At 35.9% G+C, this 22,025-nt stretch overlaps 2 protein-coding genes across 2 annotated transcripts in view; one reads left to right on the top strand and one right to left on the bottom strand.

Moving 5' to 3' along the window:
* The window catches only part of PPAT (phosphoribosyl pyrophosphate amidotransferase), a 35,734-nt gene that overhangs the window by 8,002 nt on the left and 5,707 nt on the right, over positions 1 to 22,025 (bottom strand). Inside the window, exons 2-6 of the mRNA XM_002918106.4 lie at positions 4,554 to 4,620; positions 3,731 to 3,937; positions 1,856 to 1,968; positions 1,610 to 1,755; positions 507 to 579 (exon numbers count right to left, since the gene is read on the bottom strand). Coding sequence (XP_002918152.1) covers positions 507 to 579; positions 1,610 to 1,755; positions 1,856 to 1,968; positions 3,731 to 3,937; positions 4,554 to 4,620 — 606 coding nt within the window. The remainder of the gene's footprint in view (positions 1 to 506; positions 580 to 1,609; positions 1,756 to 1,855; positions 1,969 to 3,730; positions 3,938 to 4,553; positions 4,621 to 22,025) is intronic.
* Positions 6,253 to 21,161, top strand: LOC117804434. Its single transcript, XM_034671759.1, has 4 exons — positions 6,253 to 6,603; positions 11,266 to 11,352; positions 13,108 to 13,542; positions 21,000 to 21,161. Exons 1-4 carry the CDS (start codon positions 6,477 to 6,479, stop codon positions 21,131 to 21,133), a joined length of 783 nt encoding a protein of 260 aa, XP_034527650.1. The 5' UTR covers positions 6,253 to 6,476; the 3' UTR covers positions 21,134 to 21,161.

The raw sequence follows: 22,025 nt of genomic DNA, 5'->3' as shown, positions 1-22,025 counted from the left end.
ATTTTTATTCTGGATAAAAAAAATTTTTTTTTTTTAAAGATTTTATTTATTTTTTGACAGAGAGAAAGAGACAGCCAGTGAGAGAGGGAACACAAGCAGGGAGAGTGGGAGAGGAAGAAGCAGGCTCTCAACAGAGGAGCCTGATGCAGGGCTCGATCCCAGAATGCTGGGATCACGCCCTGAGCCGAAGGCAGACACCTAAGGACTGAGCCACCCAGGCGTCCCTGGCTTAAATTTTTTTATCGTAACCGTTCCTTGTTGAGGAGATTCTTGATTCTTCCTTTCTAAAACTAGGTCTCGTGGTATTGTGAAAACAAGATGTCAGTTTCAGAATAAGAAGGTATTACAGGAACATTAAAGTCAGTGCAGCTGCTAAGTACAATATACAAAAGAAATTGCATTTATAGATAAGGCTTCATGCAGACATCAGAAAGAAAACTTTCATGTGAAAAATGATTTTTTATTGACATGGAAAAAGTGAATATGCTGAGTGAAACAAAACTTACCTTGCACCAATTGATAAAAAGCTGCAAGATTCTGAAGACACCACCCATCCTTCTGTTTCTGAAGATTTTTTCTCTATGAATCACAGTGCAATTTAGTTAATGGATTCAAGAAATTTTACAAGAAGCTACCTACTTCAAGAGAACAGTTAAACACCAAATAGAGAAATTAAAAAAATATCCATTTCTATAACTTTTCCCCCATTTCTACAACTGTAAGAGCACATGAATTTAACTAGAACTTAAATAAAAATCTGAAAGAAAAAAAAAAATCGATCTTCATTCAACTTGAGCCAAAGATAAAACTAATGATACCAAAGGGCGCCTGGGTGGCACAGCGGTTAAGCGTCTGCCTTTGGCTCAGGGCGTGATCCCAGCATTCTGGGATGAAGCCCCACATCAGGCTCCTCCACTATGAGACTGCCTCTTCCTCTCCCACTCCCCCTGCTTGTGTTCCCTCTCTCACTGGCTGTCTCTATCTCTGTCAAATAAATAGATAAAATCTTTAAAAAAAAAAAAAAAAAGTTATGTTTAAAAAAAAAACAAAACCAAAAACTAATGATACCAAAATTCTTTCAAAAACTGATTTCAGGGGCGCCTGGGTGGCACAGCGGTTGGGCGTCTGCCTTCGGCTCAGGGTGATCCCGGCGTTATGGGATCGAGCCCCACATCAGGCTCTTCCGCTATGAGCCTGCTTCTTCCTCTCCCACTCCTCCTCCTTCTGTTCCCTCTCTCGCTGGCTGTCTCTATCTCTGTCGAATAAATAAATAAAATCTTAAAAAAAAAAAAAACTGATTTCAATGTCTCAAATAGACATCTAATAAGTCAAAAAGAAAACCACGGAAATCATACTACAATCGAATGAAAAAGTTGGGCAAAGGCAATTCAGACATGACAAAACAGGAATGTCCATTAAATTGTTTGAAAATGGCTCATCCTCAGAAATACTCAAGGATATGTACTTTAAAAACCATCATTTTTTTTCTTTTTGACTAGTTCCTTCTCATTTATAAGTTTCTTATGCCTAAAGATTTGAGGGTGTGCCAACAGTGGGACAATGACTTGGAAAAACACTATGAAATTATATTTCTTCTGAAGTGCATTACCTTTATCATTTATATCAGATACAGGCATAAGACGTCCAATGCAGAGAGGACGATTTCCATAAGGATCTCGTACTGCATAAATAACATCTCTGTGCATTATAAGCAGGGAGTATGCTGTGGGTGCTTCCTTCATTAAGTTTTTAATCCTGGAATTAAATAAATTGAATGAATAATTTCAGTTGTAAACACATGCAAGGCAGAGCTCTCATTACCGAGCTACGAGCTTAGCCTAGGTTTTACAATTACCTTGCTACCCAATCTGGGGTGCCATCTTGTTCCTGAGGAGGTGTATACGCCAGTAACTGGGTAATCATTTCGCTATCAGAACTTGTTGACAAACCAATACCGTGCCGTAGAAGCTATTTAGAACGGAGAAAAGTGTAATCATTAAAGCGAAAGCTCCAACTGACCCTTCTTCACCCAACGGCCCATCATTACACAAAGAAATCAGGCATTGTGTCAATTTTCACTTATGAAAATCCTGCATTCTACTAACAACATGTGTATTACGTAATGGAGAAGCACTGCTGGAGGCAATGGGAAGTCTCTGTAGGTTTTTAAGCAAGAAGAAAAACAAGAGTTCTAGGAAGCATAAAGAATAGCTTTTGAAAACTAAGTTTGAAAGAATGCAGACCTGCAATAAAGGTGGGAGAGAGTAGAGAAGGCACAAGAATTTGGAACTGTGATTCTAACATTTTCAGCCCCTGACAATCCTGACCAATAGGACACATTCCCTTAAAAGTGGCACGCTATAGTGGGGCCTCTCAAGCCAGGTTTGCTGGTGGTAGTGCTGATGGCTACCCACCCTCACTGATTATCGCAGCCAGAGTAGAAGGAATTAACCATATTGAACAATTAAATGTAGATGATGTAATAAAAATTGGTTGAGTGCTCTCATGCTGATTATGATCTGAGCAAGGCTGACCACGATAAGAACATCACCATCGACATGTACAGGCTAAGTTTAAACTCATACTATACAACATTTTCAGTAGGCAGTTAAATGTGTAGAAGTGAAATCCATCATCTGGGTAAGGTGATATGTCTACAAAGAATGAACTAGGTATTGCTCAGAACTGAACTTTTGATGGTTATCTCTAAGTGGTGAGCTTTTTAAAAGTAATTTTTACTTCATATTTATACTTTTTTGATTGTATGAATTAAAAAATTATTTTTTCACGTGGGGGCAGAAAAACATTTTATTATCATTATAATACTAGAGCCTAAGAAGAGGGCAGAAGAAAGCTCTGGGAAATAACAAAAGCTAGAATTGAAAATAAAAGGACAATGACTGGTACGGAAGCATGGTTCTAGATATTTTCCACCCACCAAAATTCACCATCATTTGACTTCTGTCACTACTTATCCCACGTAAAATGCCTGGTTCTAGAATGCTAAGGAGATAACTCTTGTGTGTAGAATCATCCTATTAATGAATACCACCTGAGGTTTTTATTTGCAACGTGACCAGATCAAGATTGTTAGAATCCAATGGATAGAAGAAATTTGGTATCAAATGAACGGTAAGAACAGATAATTAAGTTATCAGGAATATAAATATACCAAGTAATTTTAAAAAAGGAAGATGAAATGATGATGAATAAAGGTATAGGCACAAATTAACACAGAATGCTCCAAATAACATGCTATGAACAAAAAAAAGTAAGTAAACTCTTTGTCCTTTCTCCAAGTGGTTTCCTGTAATTGTTTCCAAATCACTTTTTCTTATATTTGTTATCTTCATGTTTATATTCCATTTTCTTCTTATGCTTTGAACATAAGGACAAAGCTAAAGGGATAAGAAGAGTCTATAAACCCTAATTTCTCTGTTTCTAACAACAACCATATATTAACTTTTCCAAATCTCAACCCTAAAGCAGTACATCAGAATCACCTTAGACGCATATTAAAATGCAGACTGACCACCGTCCCACCTCAGACTCTGGGGTGATATCTTAGAATCTACAAGTATAACAAGTACTCCAAGTAATTCTAATACAATTGTCCTTTGCAGTTAGGTAACAGGTGGCAAAATTAGAAAATATCCTGCACCAAGATCCCCAATAACTTCATTTCATTCATTTATCCTAATCATGAAAAAAAGCATTAAAAAACACTTACCTTTTTCCTTAATTGAACAGCATTTACCAATTCGCCATTATGTGCCACAGCTATTTTCCCATGAAGTGTTTCAACAACAAAGGGCTGACAATTTTCTAATTCACAGTTTCCTGTAGTGGCGTATCTTGTGTGTCCAATTCCAAGGTTTGAAATATATAATTTCTTCAAATTGTCTTGAGTAAAGACATGATTTACAAGACCCATTCCCTTGCAAAGTCAAAGTAAAAGCTCAGTTTAGAAAAAAAACAAGACTTGTGGCCCTAGTCAGTAAAGGCTTTTATAAGTTTCTGCTCAGGCAATCCCAAATTAGACAATGCACTTCACTTAATTCCTCTGTGCTTCAAATTCTAATCTTAAATAAGGACTGATCTAATTGTAAGAGCCATAAAACACCTTTTTAGAAAAAAATTTGAGGGGAAGTTCACATAACATAAAATTAACCATCTAAGGTAAACAATTCAATGGCATTTAATACATTCACAATGTTGAAGTGTGTGTTTTATGAGATACTTTTCATTAAAACATTGAGGAACAAATGTACCAAACAATAAAATTTGTCAAATATAATAAACTAAATCAATGCATTTTAAAAATTCAAAGCATGTTAAAACATTTATGTAAATGACCTGTCTCAATGAGTCAGTCTAGCAAACTACCAATGCAGAAAGAAATGCACCCTCATTTGACAAATGGAAACAGCTGCTCCAGAATATGACTTCTACATGCAAATTATTTGTTCAGATTTCCTTCCCCCACCAACATACTAGTTATCACCTGGCTGTTGTTATCTGTATTATCAACATTTCATTATGTTCAAATATACCTTGTGTGTTTTGAATGTTGGTACTGAATTCCCATCGCTGGTCACAATACCAGCACTCTCCTGACCCCTGTGAATATAAAAAGGTATCAGCTGTTAAATATAAATTTACCTCATTGATATAAGCCTCTTTATGAAGAATATTTTTCTCAAGAGCATCCAGGAACTGACAACACGTCACATGCTAGTGCCATTTCTACTCATGATGGTGTGACTAGCAAGCAGCAGATGATATTGTCTGAGTTGTAACTAACATGCCAGGCACTGTCCTAAGAATTTACATGAATGATCTAATTTATCAGCTCTCACAACAATCCTTTGAAATAGATACTATGGTTATCATTCCCATTTTACAGATAAGGACACCAAAGAAACGGAAGTTAAGTAACTTGCCCAATATTACACAGAGAGAGGTGGCACAACGAGGATGAGAACACAGTCTAACCAGAGAACTTGTGCTTCTAACCTCTGTACTCTGTGACCTCTAAATAAAGTTGAGTATGAGAAATGGAAATCTCCAAATAAGTTAGCAGGTAAAATGCCTAGTGGTGGGTCCTAGAATAATGAACAAGATTCATTTATTTTTGAGGTTTTTGCTTTGCTTTTCTGCACTTTTCACTTTTTTCCCAACAAGTAAAGCATCTATCACTTTAGTTATCACAAAAAAAATAATAAATGCTGCTTCTAAAAATCCTAAGCTCATCGGGCACTTTGTATTTCATTTCCTGTGTTAGTATTTTTAGGTGACGCTATAGATAGAGAAGAAAGCCGAAAGCTAGGCCAGAGGTAGCACAACCCACAATAAGACTTCAGAGGATCTGTACTACTGTGGAGTATCACATGACAAAATAAAGGTTCTAAATGCTCCACAATTTTTAATAGTTCTCAACAAGTGCTATAAATACTAGCCATTTATTAACAAATTTTTGTTCCAAAGAATATATATCAGGGTAGAAATAAAAAGTAAATCTCTAATATATGTATGTATACATTAATAATTAATATATTGGCTTATTTCGTAAAATGGATCTTTTTCTAAATTACATACTGTAGTTGTTTAGGCATTTTAATAACAAGAAAAACTACATTAAGCACACCCACAAAGTAAAAATCTAAAAAACTTAAAACTGAAATTTTACTAAATTATCAATACATTAAATAGACATGCATAATACTACACACCTTTTAAGACTGGATCATTTGTGACACAGGATTTCTTTAGTGACATGATGTGGTCTTTAATGTTAACCTATGCTAGAAGACTAAATGACTCAGAGGGGAAAAAATTAACGTTAGCCATAAATCTTGGGGCAGAAAGAACCTCTGCCAACCACCTCTAAAATAATTTTTTAAAAAAATCAACAATCATTTAGTAAACCAGAATAAATTATGTAAGAAAATAAATTTTTTAAAAATGGTTTTCCTTTCATCTCAAGGGTAATTTCCCCTTAAGGTTGAAAAGAAAAACGTTAGGAATCATTTGGGTCCAGGCTTCTTTAATCACAAAGCCTGCTTATTTGGCAGTTTCTCAAGTTACTCCCCTCAGGCAGCCTGAACCAGTTAAACTAGATCTTTTCAGCTCTTTGGAGCTTATTGACAACCAGCCGTCTGGTTTCCTAGGAAACAAAACCTTGGCTAGAAATAGTGAATCATTTCCAGGTCACTTTCAACATGGAGAGTGGAGCAGGAAAGCACTGGACTGAAGAAGAGGTTAAAGCTTTGCTAAGTGTCTGGGCAGAAAAAAATATACGAAAACAACTTTATGGAACCCTGAGAAATAAAGGAATATTTATTTACATTGCTAAAAGGCTGCAAGCACTAGGAGTATACAGAGATTGGAAACAGTGCCGGGCAAAGTACAAAAATCTCAAATACGAATACAGAACAGTTAAATATGCCCATAACTCTGGAGACAGCTCTAAAACTATGAAGTTCTTCCATGATTTGGATGCGATCCTGCAGTATGAACCTGCCACACAATTAACAGAGGAAGATGCAAATGGCAGGTGCCTGGCAACGCTGAACCAAAGTGCAGCTCCAGGGACCACTGAAGGTAAAAAGAAAAAGTAGCATTCTTTTGTTTTTACCTAACAAACTAGAAGAGTAGGGACTTCTGAGTCCATATGATAAACATAGCCTGGAATATCATGGTTGAGAATAACAACTGACCTGTTATGCTGTTTTGCACAAGGTAAAAATTTTAAAAAGATTAAATACCTCCACTTTTTAAATAATGAAATACTGAAAAAACACACTACAATAACATTAACCACTTAAAAAAAACAACAACATTAACCACTAATGCCAACTCTCCTTGAGCATGCCTAATATGTTTTTTGGAAAATGGATTGGGTTTTGAAAATATTTTAGGTTTTAATTTTTTAAGAGTGGCAAAAGAAAAAAAAAATCTAATATATTGCTCCATTGTTGTTTCTCCAGAGCTCCAAACAAGACATCTGTATTTACATTCCCATTTTCCTAAATTTATCAATAAAATCACTAAAATACTAGGAACTAATAAACAACTTCTTCATTACTTGTTTGGAAGAACAGCTCCATTTAAACAATCAGTAAAACAAAAATAGATTTGATAGGTTAAATGATTTATGATTAAATGATTTAGATATTAAAACAACGTTCTTGACCTGCTGTGTTGTGAAGCCCAACAGTATTTACGTAGAATTTGCTCGGTCTGCGGAAGCTGAATGTATCACCAGGGAAAGCGGGGGAATCAGTGGCAGTAATGAGATTTCACCCACAGCCAAAGTCTTACAGATCCTATTTTTAAGGGCAGAGTTGTTCAATTCAATTCAAAAATCTCGAATACCTACTGTCTGCAAAGCACTGAGCTACTTGCACATGCATTCAGTGATGTGTAACCTCAGAAAGCAAGGCACCATGAATAAATGTAATACCCAAAAGAAAATGGCTTAAGTGGTAGAATAAAGATATCAAATGAGAAAGGGGGGTACGGTAAAATGACAAAGTTGAAGTTAGGTTAATTTGGTTAATTAGGTTAATCTGAACTTCGTATTAAAAGCTTAATAAATCATTTGGTAAAAAAATACACTCCGCTTAACATACTCCCTTTACATTTCCAATATGATACCAAATTCTGAGAAAGCTTTGCAGTCACTGCCAAGTTAAACAGCAATAACATTATTTTATTCAATTAATCATCCTGCACTCTTCATCATTTAAATGCTTCAAATATTGATTAATGATAAGTAAACCACTCAGCTTTGATAAGCTTTGATTTTAATCAGAGGTTGGTGTTGGTGTAATGAAGATGTGGGTGCTAATATCTTTTTTTTTTTTTTTGCCCCCCTCGTGTCTCTTTGTCTCCTCTCTCTATAGTGTGTATGTGTGTGGGGGGGGGTCTGTGTGTGTTTAATTTCCACTAAACTGGATCTCCTTCTAACCCATTTAGGTACTACCACGGCTCCAAATTCCCCACTTTCACTTACAAGCAGAGGGCCCCTAATTACAACTTAACCTTGTACGTTTAAGGTATCTCAAGCCTCAAATTCTAAAACTACACTCTCCCCTCATTCAGAACTGATCATCCTACAAATTGCTTCCACCTTACTATCACTGTATGTCCAATCACTTAAATAGAAACATTTAGATACCCTTGACCTTTGGTCAATTACTAAGTCCTTAAAAAAAAATCTGACATGGGGGCGCCTGGGTGGCACAGTGGTTAAGCGCCTGCCTTCGGCTCAGGGCGTGATCCCGGCGTTATGGGATCGAGCCCCACATCAGGCTCCTCCGCTATGAGCCTGCTTCTTCCTCTCCCACTCCTGCTTGTGTTCCCTCTCTCGCTGGCTGTCTCTATCTCTGTCAAATAAATAAATAAATAAAATCTTTAAAAAAAAAAAATCTGACATGTTTCATAAATTTTTCTCTGTTCCATTCTCATTACCACCAAGCAGAACTTTATCTATCACACGGAATATTAATATAACCTCTTAATTGGTCTCCCTACTTTCCAGCCCCTTCCCATATATCATCCACAATGCCACTGGTTGTTGTTCTTTAAACTTTTTAAATTATAAAATTACAAGCACATTAGCATTTTGTTTACTTTAATAATAATCTTTAAATTATACCCAGAACTAATTATAATTCAGGATTAAACATTATTTAATAGTTCCATAATATTTGAGTGCATATACCAGAGTTTGTTTGCCCCCTCAGAGAAATGTGCTATAATCAATACCTTTTGTCCATATTTAACATTATTACTTTAGGAGAGTCTATCAGAAGGTTCAATTTTGGTCAGGAAGGGTATGATTACTTTGAAACAGTGTTTAAAAAAAAACTGCTTTCTAAAAGAAAAGTACTTTAGTAACAATGAGACTGTCCCTTTTTATAGAGAACCCTGTCATATCAGATCATAGGATGGGGTTGAAGTGGGGGAGGCACTTCGCTAATTTAACAAAGTATGCTAATTTAATAAACAAATAACTATCTATAATGGTATATGCCATCAATAACTTATTTTGCATTTGTTTAACTGCTAGTGATATGGAACAGTTTTCTACATGTTTATTTTTACAAATTAACTGTTCAAGTCAATTGAGGTCTTAGAAATTGCATGATCTCTTTTGCCTTACAATTTTGGCTGATTTTTATTTGACCTACAGAATTCAAAAGTTTTTAATGTAATCAAACAGTCTTTGATTAAGAAACAAAGTTTTTGATGAAAGTTTTTAATGCAACAGTCTTTTCTAAGGCTTAGAAAGCCCTCCTTTCTCCAGGTCTGATTCATTTATAATGTCTTCTGGTTTTTCTATGGTGGAACCAGCAGAATTTTTATTGATGTATGATAAACTGAAGAACGGAAGAAAATGTTGGGATCAACCTCATGCAAGTGGTAAGGACAGAGGATCTGGTTCCCTCTGTTAGGCAGCTGGTAGCCTGACTGAGCCTTGGCAAAGGACTCAAATACAGACTCTTAAGAGGCTTCGTGTTCTGGAAATTATAATCATCCTCAACCTCAGAATACCTTTGACCTACTGCTACCACCGAATCACATTCCTTCAGTGACCAAATTTCCACCCTATTTCCCTCCTCTTACTTGATACAAATGCACCAGGGGTAATGACTTAAGAGTTTCAGTTTAAAACCTCCAGAGCATGGGACCCCTGCATACAATTTTGGGACTGATGCTAGGAATGATCAACCTAAGAAAAAAATACCCCTGAAGAAGCTGGGAAGGGAGATTTCCTTCTTCACTCTGGCCTGTATGTTTAGCTCCAAGCTATTTTCAACAAACACAAAACCAGGCCCTAAATCAGATAATAGAATAGCAAACCCTTACTTGTCCTTACTGTTCTCATGATGAAGCTCACATGTTACATTAACTAGGTATATCATCTTCCACACCTCTCTTTAAGAGAATTCTTATGTAACTACAGATTTTTATTTTCATATTCCCAACTATATGCCATTTGAAAACAGTAGTGCTTCCCTTATTTTCCATTTGTTATTCTTTTTAAAAATAGGAATCCCTAATATAATCTTTAAGATGACTAACATTCCTTTTCTTATTCTTCAATGGAATGCCTCTAAACAGTAAACTGTAACTTTAAATGTTCATGCCATTAAAATCATGCCTAATATTTGATCTCCTAATGTAAAGTAAAACAGAATGCTATTTGTTACTCAATAAAACAAAATTGAAAAAACATGGAAATAATATAAGATGAATCTTTGATTCAGAAATTTACAAAGAGTAATCAAAACGTACTTAACTACCTCCTGATCAGTCTTCAGCCTCATTGTAATTATGGCTCATCTTCATGTGCCTACTGACTCCAAAATTCTATGTTGGGTGCCTCTGAAAGATGTATTTTAGTTTTTCCTCACTATTACCCTGTGCCTCATTTTATGAAAACATCCAAGCTATAAAACCAAGAGATCAAGAGGGGACCATGTTTACTCTTCAAGGTTGGCATGGTTCTTTTAAATGACACATTCCTTGGCCCACTTAAACATAACTTAGATTAATTTCTGGAAAGTTTAGTATTTACCAATCAGCTAATTATAAGACACATAAATTTTAGCTATTTTACCAAATATGCCAATTAAACAAGATTTTCTGATTATCTCATTACAGGACCTCTGTTTAACATTGCTGCTATCATTTATGAAGTGCCTATTACGATAAAGTACCTAAATTACAAAAATAAAGAAAACACCTCATTTTTTTTTTTCAGAGAGAGCATAAGCATAAGGAGGGTGGGGCAGAGAGAGAGAGAGAGAATCTTAAGCAGTCTCCATGCTCAGCACAGATCCTGGCCCGGGGCTTGAGGATCTCATGACCTGAGATCATGATCTGAGCTGAAATCAAGATACTTAACTGACTGGGTCACCCAGGCACCCCAAGAAAACATCTCATTTAAAAAATGTAATTTAATTTGAAAACGAACCACAATCATCCCTAGAAACACAAAATTAGAAAACAAATCTAGTGAAAGTTCAAAATAAACCGTGTCAATGGATGGAAGAAATTAAATTTTTCTTTATATAAAGATAAGTATTTAAACCATATTATACTGCTTTAATACAAAATGTGTCTATCACAAATCTATAATCCTTCATGAATATGATCACATTCAGCTTAAGCTACTAGCATTCTCAGTCACTATTAATCCAATTTTTATCTTCCTTAGAACTCACTCTAAAAGGAATTCTGTTCTCTTTCTAGGCAAAATGTCAGTTACATTAGAAGATAAGGAAGACACCTCAGGAAATCCTTTACTTTTGGTTTCTCATATCAGACCAATGGAACGAGGTACAGTATTGTGGGTCAAAAATACAATGATACTGATCAAATTCCAAATCAGAAAGTAAGACTGGCTACTGAGAAAATGCATGATTTTTCCTGATAGAAACATTTAGGATTATCTTATGCTTCCCTCTTTTTTTTTTTTTTTACCAATGTATACTAAGAAAAAAATCATTTCTGGGGCGCCTGGGTGGCACAGCGGTTAAGCATCTGCCTTCGGCTCAGGGCGTGATCCCGGCGTTATGGGATCGAGCCCCACATCAGGCTCCTCCGCTATGAGCCTGCTTCTTCCTCTCCCACTCCCCCTGCTTGTGTTCCCTCTCTCACTGGCTGTTCTCTATCTCTGTCAAATAAATAAATAAAATCTTTAAAAAAAAAAAAAAAAAAGAAAAAAATCATTTCTAAAATAAATGATTTAACAAAATGTAAACTGCCTAGTAATATTAGCCTTAAAATTCACAACCTTTATTCTTTAAACATAAAATTGGAATATAATGGTCAAAATTATACATAGTAGGCGCTTAATATTTAATGAACATGTCACTTTAGCACTCCTGAGATCTAAGACAAACAGAATTTACATTTGAAAGTAAATAATATCAAATCAATGAGGTCAAGGATGGTTTTATTCACCCAACTTAAGTCAATATAAATCCCCATTTTGCTTCTAAATTTTTACTGAAGGTTGTTAATTCAAGTAAGGAAAAATACTGAAAAGCATTTCAAAACAAAGACGTTAAACAGAGCACAAAATAAAAACAGCTCCCTATACTTCAGGTAAATGCTAAAAAGTGTTTTTTAATGGCTTACATATATATGCTGAGGTCTGAACTACTTTTTTCTTAAACATAAACATGAAATCTGAGAAAAACACAAGATAATGTGGTTGTTTAAATAACCAATATAACGTCAAGTAATGTCATTACCATCAAATGAGTTGCAAAACTGTGCTACAGATATAACATGAAGGTATTATGCTAGGATAAGTGGGGACATTCTGCCGAAGGCATTATGGAATTTGACACACTTCCTTGCATTAAAAAAATCTAATACTTCATTTAAAATGACATTTGGTCTTTGACCAATGAGACATCTTTTATCTTCATAAGGAGTAAGAAGCACCAGTTGTTATAATGTGACTCTTCCAACCCTTTATTCATGAATCGTCTTGGTTCTCAACCCTGACTAGAATCACACTCAACCACACTAGAATCACAATCTGGGGATGACAGGTAGGAATAACAGCAAAGTAGTCATTTACAAAAGCTCCTCAGGAGATACTGATATGTAGCCAATGGAAATCATTAGATTAAAAGAGGAGATAAATTGCTCCCGCCTATGCTATCACAAAACAAAAAACAAACAAAAACTGTCTGCAATGAGCCATTTTCTAATTGTATTGCTTTCTACAAGTAAATAATACAAAATTATATATTCAACATTCAATATATACTGACATACACACCGCATACCAAAGGAGCAGGATGGAAGAGTAAGAAATGGTAGGAAAAAAAAGATGATCAAAATGTGACTAATTAAAAACAAAACTTTTTTAAGGCCAGTCACTGTCATGGTAAGAAATAGATTCAGGTTCTGTATTTCATTTCCCCATTAGTTTCAGAAAAAAGCTAATGAGCTATGAATTGTAGTCCATCACCTAAGGAGAAAATTTCTTTGTTTACTAAGGTTGCATCCAATCACTTTACTTATCTTAAGTATGTAACCTATGTACATATCTCTTTCCCTCCCCACCTGATACAGGTAACTCTACATCAATTATGGAACCCTCTATTAATCCAACTTTTATTCCAACTATAGCAAATGAAGGAGGAAAACACTGGACTGTGCCAGAAGTCAGGGCTCTAATTGGCATCTGGTCTGATATAAGTATACAACAACAACTAGAAGGAACAGTGAGAAATAAAAGGATATTTGAACAAATTGCGGCCAAGCTTCAGAAATTTGGAATAGAGAGAGACTGGAAGCAGTGCAGAACAAAGTACAAAAACTTAAAACATGAATACAAGATTGTAAGAATGGCTCAAGACCAAGGCATAACTAAGAATATGAAATTTTTTACTGAGTTGGATGCTATTCTGGGACACAATAAGACAGAAAAATCACAACAACGGGAATTCCAAGATGAAGAACAAGCCACCAGATGCACCAATGTAAAAAAAGAAGAGGATCGGACAGGTAAGGAAGGCAAAAAAAAAAAGTAATCTAAACATCAGGTCACATCATATGAAAATGTCAGTAGCATGATAATGTGAATATAATCTAAGTTAAACAGGCTTCACTATATTCCACAAGCTAAAGGTTGAATTTATCATGAAACACATTTAAGGTATATGCAATCTCCTCCAGGACACAGAGAATAGTACAAAGTTATACATAAGGGTGAAATAAAATTGATTTCCACAAGTTTAAAAATAGAACAATTTTACTAAAGTAAAACTGCAACTCTAAATGTCAGAAGTTAAAGCAAGTTTTCATATTAACTGTTGTAAAATTGAGTGAACAGAAAAAGAGCATTAAAGAACTTAGAAAAATACAAAACCCATGAGTACATCTTTGAAGTTTAAGTTCTTCTGGGACACATCATAAAGCTCTTTAAAATGAGTTTAACACAAAGGATTGAGATACAATATACACAGAGATATGATAGCATGAAATAAACTAGATGAGTTCTAGACCAAGAGTCAGGAAAAGTTCTAGCTCAGTCTTTGTAGAATCTTGAACCACGTTTTTCCTCTAGACTTGTCAAGATGTTCTTAAAGACCTCTACTAACCATCTAGATCTTAATATCTGCCTTAAACAATGCAGTCCTAATTCTCAGAGTATGAATGTATACCTAGGGGAAACAGAGGCAATGACAGAGAGTTAGGATTGAGAATTGGTGGCGAGAAGTCCTGAAGTCTTTCACTGGTAGAGAAGAAAGAAACTGGTCTGCTAGAGAACTATGTATGTCCCATTAAAATTAAAATGATTAGGGATAAAGTCGCCCAACAGCAGCAGCACGATTATATTCAGACAGTAACTGCTAGAGAGACAGCTGATGGTGATTCTATGGGTTACATGTCAGAAGACTTTGTTAGATACTTATAACACCAGATATCCATAAGGATCTAAGACTAAAGATGTTTAAGGGTGGGGAATGTAAACTAGAGAAAAGCAAACAACCACAGTATTTAGCATCAGGATTTTTTTTTTTTAAAGATTTTACTTATTTGAGAGAAAGAGAGAAAACATGAGCGGGAGAGGGGCAGAGGGAGAGGGAGAAGCAGACTCCCTACTGAGCAGGGGAACCTGACACAGAGCTCATGGGATTATGACCTGAGCTGAAGGAAGACGCTTCACCGACTGAGCCACTCAGACACCCCCATCAGGTACACTTTAAAAGGGAAAATAACATATTAGAGTTTAAAACACTATCCTGAAAGTGAATAAAAGCAAATCACCATATATCCCACTATATTCAAACAGTCATTGCTGGAGATCCAGCTGAAGATGACTTTGTGAGTAATATGTCAGAAGACCTAAGAGAGGGAGATTTTTTGTTTTTCTGTGTGTGAAAAAATACATAAGACATTATTATATGATGTTGCTATGGACTGAACTGTGTCACCTCTAAAGTCATATGAACATATGTAAGAGCATTTGGAGATGGGGCCTTTGGGAGATAATTAGGTTTAGAGGTCATGAAGGTGGGGACCTTATGACGGGTTTTATGATTTAATTACATTTGATGTGTAATGTATAATAATATAATATGCTATAATAACTAAGATATTATAAGAACATATACAAGCTTATGACATTATATGAAGAGTAATACTCATATTAACAAAATACAGAAATGGAAGGTGAAAACTGTTAATGACAGTAACGTCCCCTATAGCTGTGGTTTTCAAAGAGTAGCAGCATCAGCATCATCTGGGAACTTAGGCATGCTCAAGTTTGAGACACACTGTCCTACGGTTCAGGGTATTAAAAGGTGAAGGAAAGTAAGTGCTTTCTATATGATGGTTTGCCTTTTACACAAACCAAAATGAGCAACAGGGGGATCACCAGGCCCCCAAGCAAAAGCCTAGCTAGCCATCACAGACCTCGTACATAGTCTTTCAGTTCAAAGCTTCATACAGCCTTGTTAAATGTAAAGATCATATTGATTTACAAACCAGGTAATCAAATTCTCCAAACTCTGGGCAAACTTCTTTGTCTGACTTATCAGGTATGACAGATTAAAAGCTCAGTGGGAGAAAGGAAAGGTGCTAGAACAGTGAAAGGTAAAAACAGGGAGAAATTAAGACTAATTCGACAGGAACATGCAGCTGACTAGGGGTACAATAACAAAGGTAAATAAAACTCTGGGGACTAAGGTTTCTCAGGGCATCACAGCAATGATCCTTGTCACTAAAAGCAATAAAGATAAAATCAGATTGTGTTTAGTAAGTCAGAAAGATTTCCATGGAAATAATTAAGAACTTTGGCATTCAGAAGATTTTAGCTTGTTAGTCCTCTGGACTCACTTAAGTACAATACCTCAAGATAATTTTTTATATGTGAAAGGAAAACATTAAGTCATATATAAACTGACAGGGTTTTTAAAAATTGGTATGTTTATATGTTAACTTGGAATATGTTTAGAAAATATGAAACAGGGGGGCGCCTGGGTGGCACAGCGGTTAAGCGTCTGCCTTCGGCTCAGGGCGTGATCCCGGCATTATGGGATCGAGCCCCACATCAGGCTTCTCCGCTAGGAGTCTGCTTCTTCCTCTCCCACTCCCTCTGCTTGTGTTCCCTCTCGCTGGCTGTCTCTATCTCTGTCAAATAAATAAATAAAATCTTTAAAAAAAAAAAAAGAAAAAATACGAAACAGGAAATATTTACAGTCATTCTAGAAATTAAGCTATTTTAAACTTTCACGTGAAAATAAAAGCAAAGGCATAAACCCATGAGAAGAAAATGATTTTTTAAATTATCTATGTATTTATTAAAAGATTTTACTTTTATGTAATCTTTACACCTAATGTGGGGCTCGAACTCACAACCCCAAGATAAAGTCACATGCTCCACGAACTGAGCCAGTCAGGCACCCCACAAAAAAAACTGAAATAGGAAAGGACTTTTGGCACACCTGCAATATACAACTATTGAGGCACAAATTGCCACTCTACTATTTAGAAGAATGTTGTACTGAGGTATAAAGATATGGATACCTATCTTCAGGAAAAAAATTCACATCAAATATTCTTTCTTTAAAAACAAAACACAGAGGCACCTGGGTAAGTTCACCAGGTTAAGTGTCCAACTCTTCATCTCAGCTCAAGTATTGATCTGAGGGTTGTGCACACAGCCAGGGTTGAAAACCACAGCTAGGCTGTCATATTTAGAGAGTAAGGCCAGCAGCAGAGGGCTGAAGAGAGTAAAACATAAAATCCAATTTGATTCCATTTAGGGGAGAAAAATAAGCCAATTCCAATTATCACTTTAAAAAGTACATGACTAATGCAATATGAAAGAAATTAATTACTGGGAAGAATCACAGAACTCCTGGGCTATGCCTACCTATTACAATAAGTAAAAAGAAATGGCCCATGAAAATTGAATAACTTTCTTTAGATCTAAAATAAATTTATTTTTCCCCCACCTGAGGCATAGGCAAGAGATGATAAAAGGAATCAGAAAGATAGCAGAAAAAGGGCTGTCTAAAGAAGAAATGTGTTTGACAGTCTTGTCAGTTACCTGTCTCTTCTGAGTAAACCTAAAATTGACACAATGCATCTCTATTATCAGTTGCTATTTATATATGAGGTGGAATACTTCAATGTCTTTGTACTCTTGCAAGTCACTCCTTTCTAGTATAGGCAGTCAAAGGTAGATCCATTTTGGCTCTGAGGGGTGGAGACTGGCATATATTTATCCTATTGGAGGTTACTCTTATCAGCCTAAAAATCACAAGTGAAAGACTACACTGTTTTTTTTAAGAATAATCTTAAAACTATTGGGGCGCCTGGGTGGCACAGCGGTTAAGCGTCTGCCTTCGGCTCAGGGCGTGATCCTGGCGTTATGGGATAGCCCCACATCAGGCTCTTCAGCTATGAGCCTGCTTCTTCCTCTCCCACTCCCCCTGCTTGTGTTCCCTCTCTCTCTGGCTGTCTCTATCTCTGTCAAATAAATAAATAAAATCTTTAAAAAAAAAAAAAAAAAGAATAATCTTAAAACTATTTTCTTTTTGGTAGTAAAATGTATTTCCAAAATTAAAATATTCACTATCCCCACAATTGCACAAAAATTAACAATGTGATGGCCAGCAGAGGGCACTAAATTATCTATTGTTAGTACTTCAGAGGCTATGCCAAGTTTTTTTGTTTTCTCCAATTCATGTATTTCTTCAATTCATTTATTTTGGTTTATTTACAATAAACCAAAAATCGGAAATAATTTTCTTTAAAATGAAATATTTAAACAATTTTGTACATTTTGAATACAATTTGGATAATCTTAGCAGTAAAATTATTATAACCTAATACACTTTCATAACATGAACCATAATATTGGGAACCTTTAAATTTTTAATCCAATAGAAGATCCAAATAAAGACTTGACTGTTAAAGTTTCAGAAAACCCAAAAACTATAAATGTAAAAAAAAAGTTGAGACTTAGGCAAGCTGATAAGTTTAAATACAGGCAACTTGATAATTATAAAGGTATGACTCTTCTAACTCTTCCTGTTTATATTTTCACAAACTCTTTAAGAAGCTGTGACATAATAAAGAATACAGAGGCGCCTGGCTGACTTAAGTCAGTAGAGCATGTGGCTCTTGATCTCAGGGTTGTAAGTTCGAACCCCGCATTGGGCGCAGAGATTGTTTAAAAATAAAATCTCAAAAAAAAATAAAATAAAAAATAAAGAATACATATATCTGGTTTTGTGCCCAGTTCCTGACACAGAGCTTCAAAAACCTTTGGAATTTCCAGTAGCAGGAGATTCTTTTTTATTCTAACAAGGTGATCCAAAGTGGGTTTCTAGATAGCTTCAGGACAGAACTGGTCACCATAAAGACCAACTTTGTGATTAAGAGGCTTGGAATTTTAGGCCAGCCCTACCTCTAGCAGGGAAGTAAGTCTGGAGACTGAATTCTGTCATGTGGCCAGTGATTTAATTAATCATGCCATAATCAATCATGTCAATAAAAACTTTGGCTTAGAAGAGCTTCCTGCGAACACACTGACACACTGGGAGAATGACAGGCCCCCATTCCACAGGGAGAGGACATGGAGGTTCTGTATCTAGGACCCTCTCAGAGCTTAACCCATGTGGATCTTCATTTGGTTGTTTCTGAGTTCTATTTTTTATAACAAAGCTGTATTCCAAGTATAGGGCTTTCCTAAGTTCTATGAATTGTTCTAGCAAATGATCAAACCTGAGGGGGTCATGGCACCCCCTGAAGTTGTGGCCAGTCAGCTGGAAGTGAGGCTAGCATCTGCAGTAAGGGCAACATTATGGAAGACTGACCCCTTAAAGCTGCAGAGTTTAATGCTAGCTAACTCCAGGTGGTGAGTCTCGGAAATGAATTACAGTATACCAGGTGGGAAAGAAACATAACAGAAACTAAATGCTTCTCTTCCCTTAAAATATGCTAAATTTAGGGATTTCCTCACTGCCACCCTCCAATATGACATCTTATTTTCTAGTACTAACTATTCAAAATTTCCACAGAACACCTAATCTCAATATTTCTATTTCCCAGAAGTAGGACATGTGCCTGAGCCTAGAAGTGATGGTTTTAGTCACTTAGATAAAATGTTATAAATTCAGATTCTGCTGAAATAAAGTTTACCAAAGTTTACCTTCGACTTGTGCTCTCCAATGGGGTGGGGATGGGGAAGGGCCTGGGCATGGAAGGAGGTTAAGTCTAGCTAAAAAAGGCAACCAGAGGGATCATTACCGTGTTGGAACCATGGAGTATCTTGACCTTGATGGTGGAGACATGAACCTAAAAGGTGATAAAACTATTATAGAACATAATACACACATATACACACTCACAGCGAGTACAGTGGAACAGGAACTCTGAATCAGAGTAGTGAACTGTATCAATGTAATAGCCTTGATTTAATAGTATATTACAGTTCAACGAAACGTTGCCATTGCAGAAACCTGGACTGAGTGTGAAATGGATCTTTAGTATTTCTAAAAACTGCGCGTGAATCTACATTTATCTCAATAAAAATTTCAATTTTAAAAAAGGTAACTTATTAGGTAGACTTATGAGGCTCCAAAGTTCAACCTGTCATTTAAGGTACTGATATTGCTAAAAGCTAAACTTCATTCTAGTCTCACTGTGCAAACATGTCCTTAAAATAAGATCTGATCCTATCCTAATTATGTAAACCTCCACAAACCTATTGCTGCATAGGCTTATGGACCCCCTAACCTCCTCACCTTTTACCTCACTGGTCTATTAATAATAACCACTATGTGGTTTTATCTAGTTTTACAATAATCATTACAAGCAACTGCACAGACAATAGTAACACAAAATGTTTTTTTAAAAAAAATAATGTCCCAGGGCATCTGGGTGGCACAGGTGGTTGTGTCTGACTCTTGGTTTCAGCTTGGGTCTGATCTCATGGTCGTGAGATCGAGCTCCACATGGGGTTCACGCTCAGCGTGGAGTCTGCTTGAGTTTCTCTCTCTCTGACACTCTGCCCCTCCACGTCTCTCTCAAATAGATAAATAAATCTTTAAAAAACAATGTCCCAGTGTATAGGAAAGTACAGCAGGAATGAAAGTATACTATCATAGCATTGTGATACTTCAACACTGCAATCCAACATATGCATGAGGAAGAGCTTTCCCCAAACTACAAAGAGCTGACTTGTAAACATTCTATACATACAATACCATACTATGATAAATGCATGTTATATTTACCACACTAAGCACCATCAGTTCCTTAAAATGTTTATTACCTGTCTGCTGTTAACAACCCAACACGAAAATTGCTAAGACCATTTAATCTTAAGGTCTTTTACCTATTTATGTGTATTACAATAAGGATCATTCTCAGTTCCAATGAGGATCAAATGAAAAAGAGATGTTAAGAGCTCTGTGTCAAGCATTAAAATGTAACAATGAAAGACATTACAAAATTGTGTCTAAAAGTGCTATCATATTCAAGTTCCCAAACAGAGAATACCGTGCCTAGGGACTTTTAAGGCAGAATACTTCCAAGATTTTGAAAGTGGTGAATCCTACAAAGGCATTTAAAAATTTGGTTAGAGATGACAAAATGTTCTTGGCTATGAGGTTACAATTTGTTTTTTTTTTCCTAAAGGTTTTTTTATTTACTTGAGAGAGGGGGAGGAGGGGCAGAGGGAGAAGGAAAGAAAGTCTCAAGCAGACTCCATACTGAGCACAGAGCCCCATGTGGGACTCAATCTCAGGACCCTGAGATCACGACCTGAGCTGAAACCAAGAGTCAAATCCTCAACTAATGGTGCCACCCAGGTGCCCCTAGGCTATAGTTTTGGTGCTGGAATCCAACCTTACTAGTTTTTCAGTATAATCTTCAATTACAAAAGTAAATTTGAGTTCTGTGAATAGGAAATTTAAACTGCTATTCTCTTTGTTTTCTGACAGAGGAAGATACCATAAGTACAGCGTCAGAAGAGGTGGGCGGCCCCAAAGCACCACAAAGTATCACTGTGTCAGGTACAGGGTCTAAATTGTTCAAAAAAATTTTGGGGGGGCAACTGGGTGGCTCAGTCAATTGAGCATTGGACTTGTGATCTCAGCTCAGGTCTTGATCTCAGGGTGGTGAGTTTAAGCCCTGTGTAAGGTTCCATGCTGGGTATGGGGCCTACATAAAAGGAAACAATTTTAGGCTAAGATAAGATATATCAGTTTAAGTAGTTACACCAAGACTCTCCACATTTGTAAATATCCAGAGAAGATTACCTATTGATGAAAAGCAAGTAAATTATCTCACCAATATTAGAGATTAGTCTGCCTTTAATTTTTTAAATATCTTATTTGAATATGAACATATGAAGAAATTTTGATCCTCATACTAAAATTATTGTAATCTTAGTGCTTTATGTCAATCCAGTTTGTTTTAAATGAATGATATTCAAATACAAGATTTATCTGTAAGTCTGTATAATTGTAAATCACATTGATTTATAGGTAATCATATTCCTTTAGAAGATGCTAAAAATCACTTACAGATTGTAACAGTGAGCGACACAGAGGCTGGAAAACACTGGTGTGACAATGAGGTCAAAGCGCTTATACACATATGGTCTGATGAAAAAATTAAGCAAATGCTTGAAAGGGCCACAAGAAACAAAGAAATATTTGAGGAAATTGCCAGAAGACTAATGCAGTTTGGAATAGACAGAGACTGGAAACAATGTCATACCAAATACAAAAATTTAAAATATGAATACAGAGTTTTACAAAAGAAAAATGGCAACCCTCAAAGAAAAATGAGATTTTATGAAGAAGTTGACTGCATCCTAAGAGGACCAACTCTCAGAACTGCCAAATGGAAACATGGTAACCTTGAAACTGACTTTTTAAAATAAAAATCCTATTAACTTTTTTCTTTGCATTGTAATGTAGCAAGAGATTCCTCAAAAATAAAATTCTTACACTATTGTATGT

This window comes from Ailuropoda melanoleuca, chromosome 11 (assembly GCF_002007445.2).
Source record: "Ailuropoda melanoleuca isolate Jingjing chromosome 11, ASM200744v2, whole genome shotgun sequence".
NCBI classification, from domain to species: domain Eukaryota; kingdom Metazoa; phylum Chordata; class Mammalia; order Carnivora; family Ursidae; genus Ailuropoda; species Ailuropoda melanoleuca.
The sequence above is the reverse complement of the archived record's forward strand: the minus strand, read 5'-3'. Positions and strand labels throughout refer to the sequence as shown.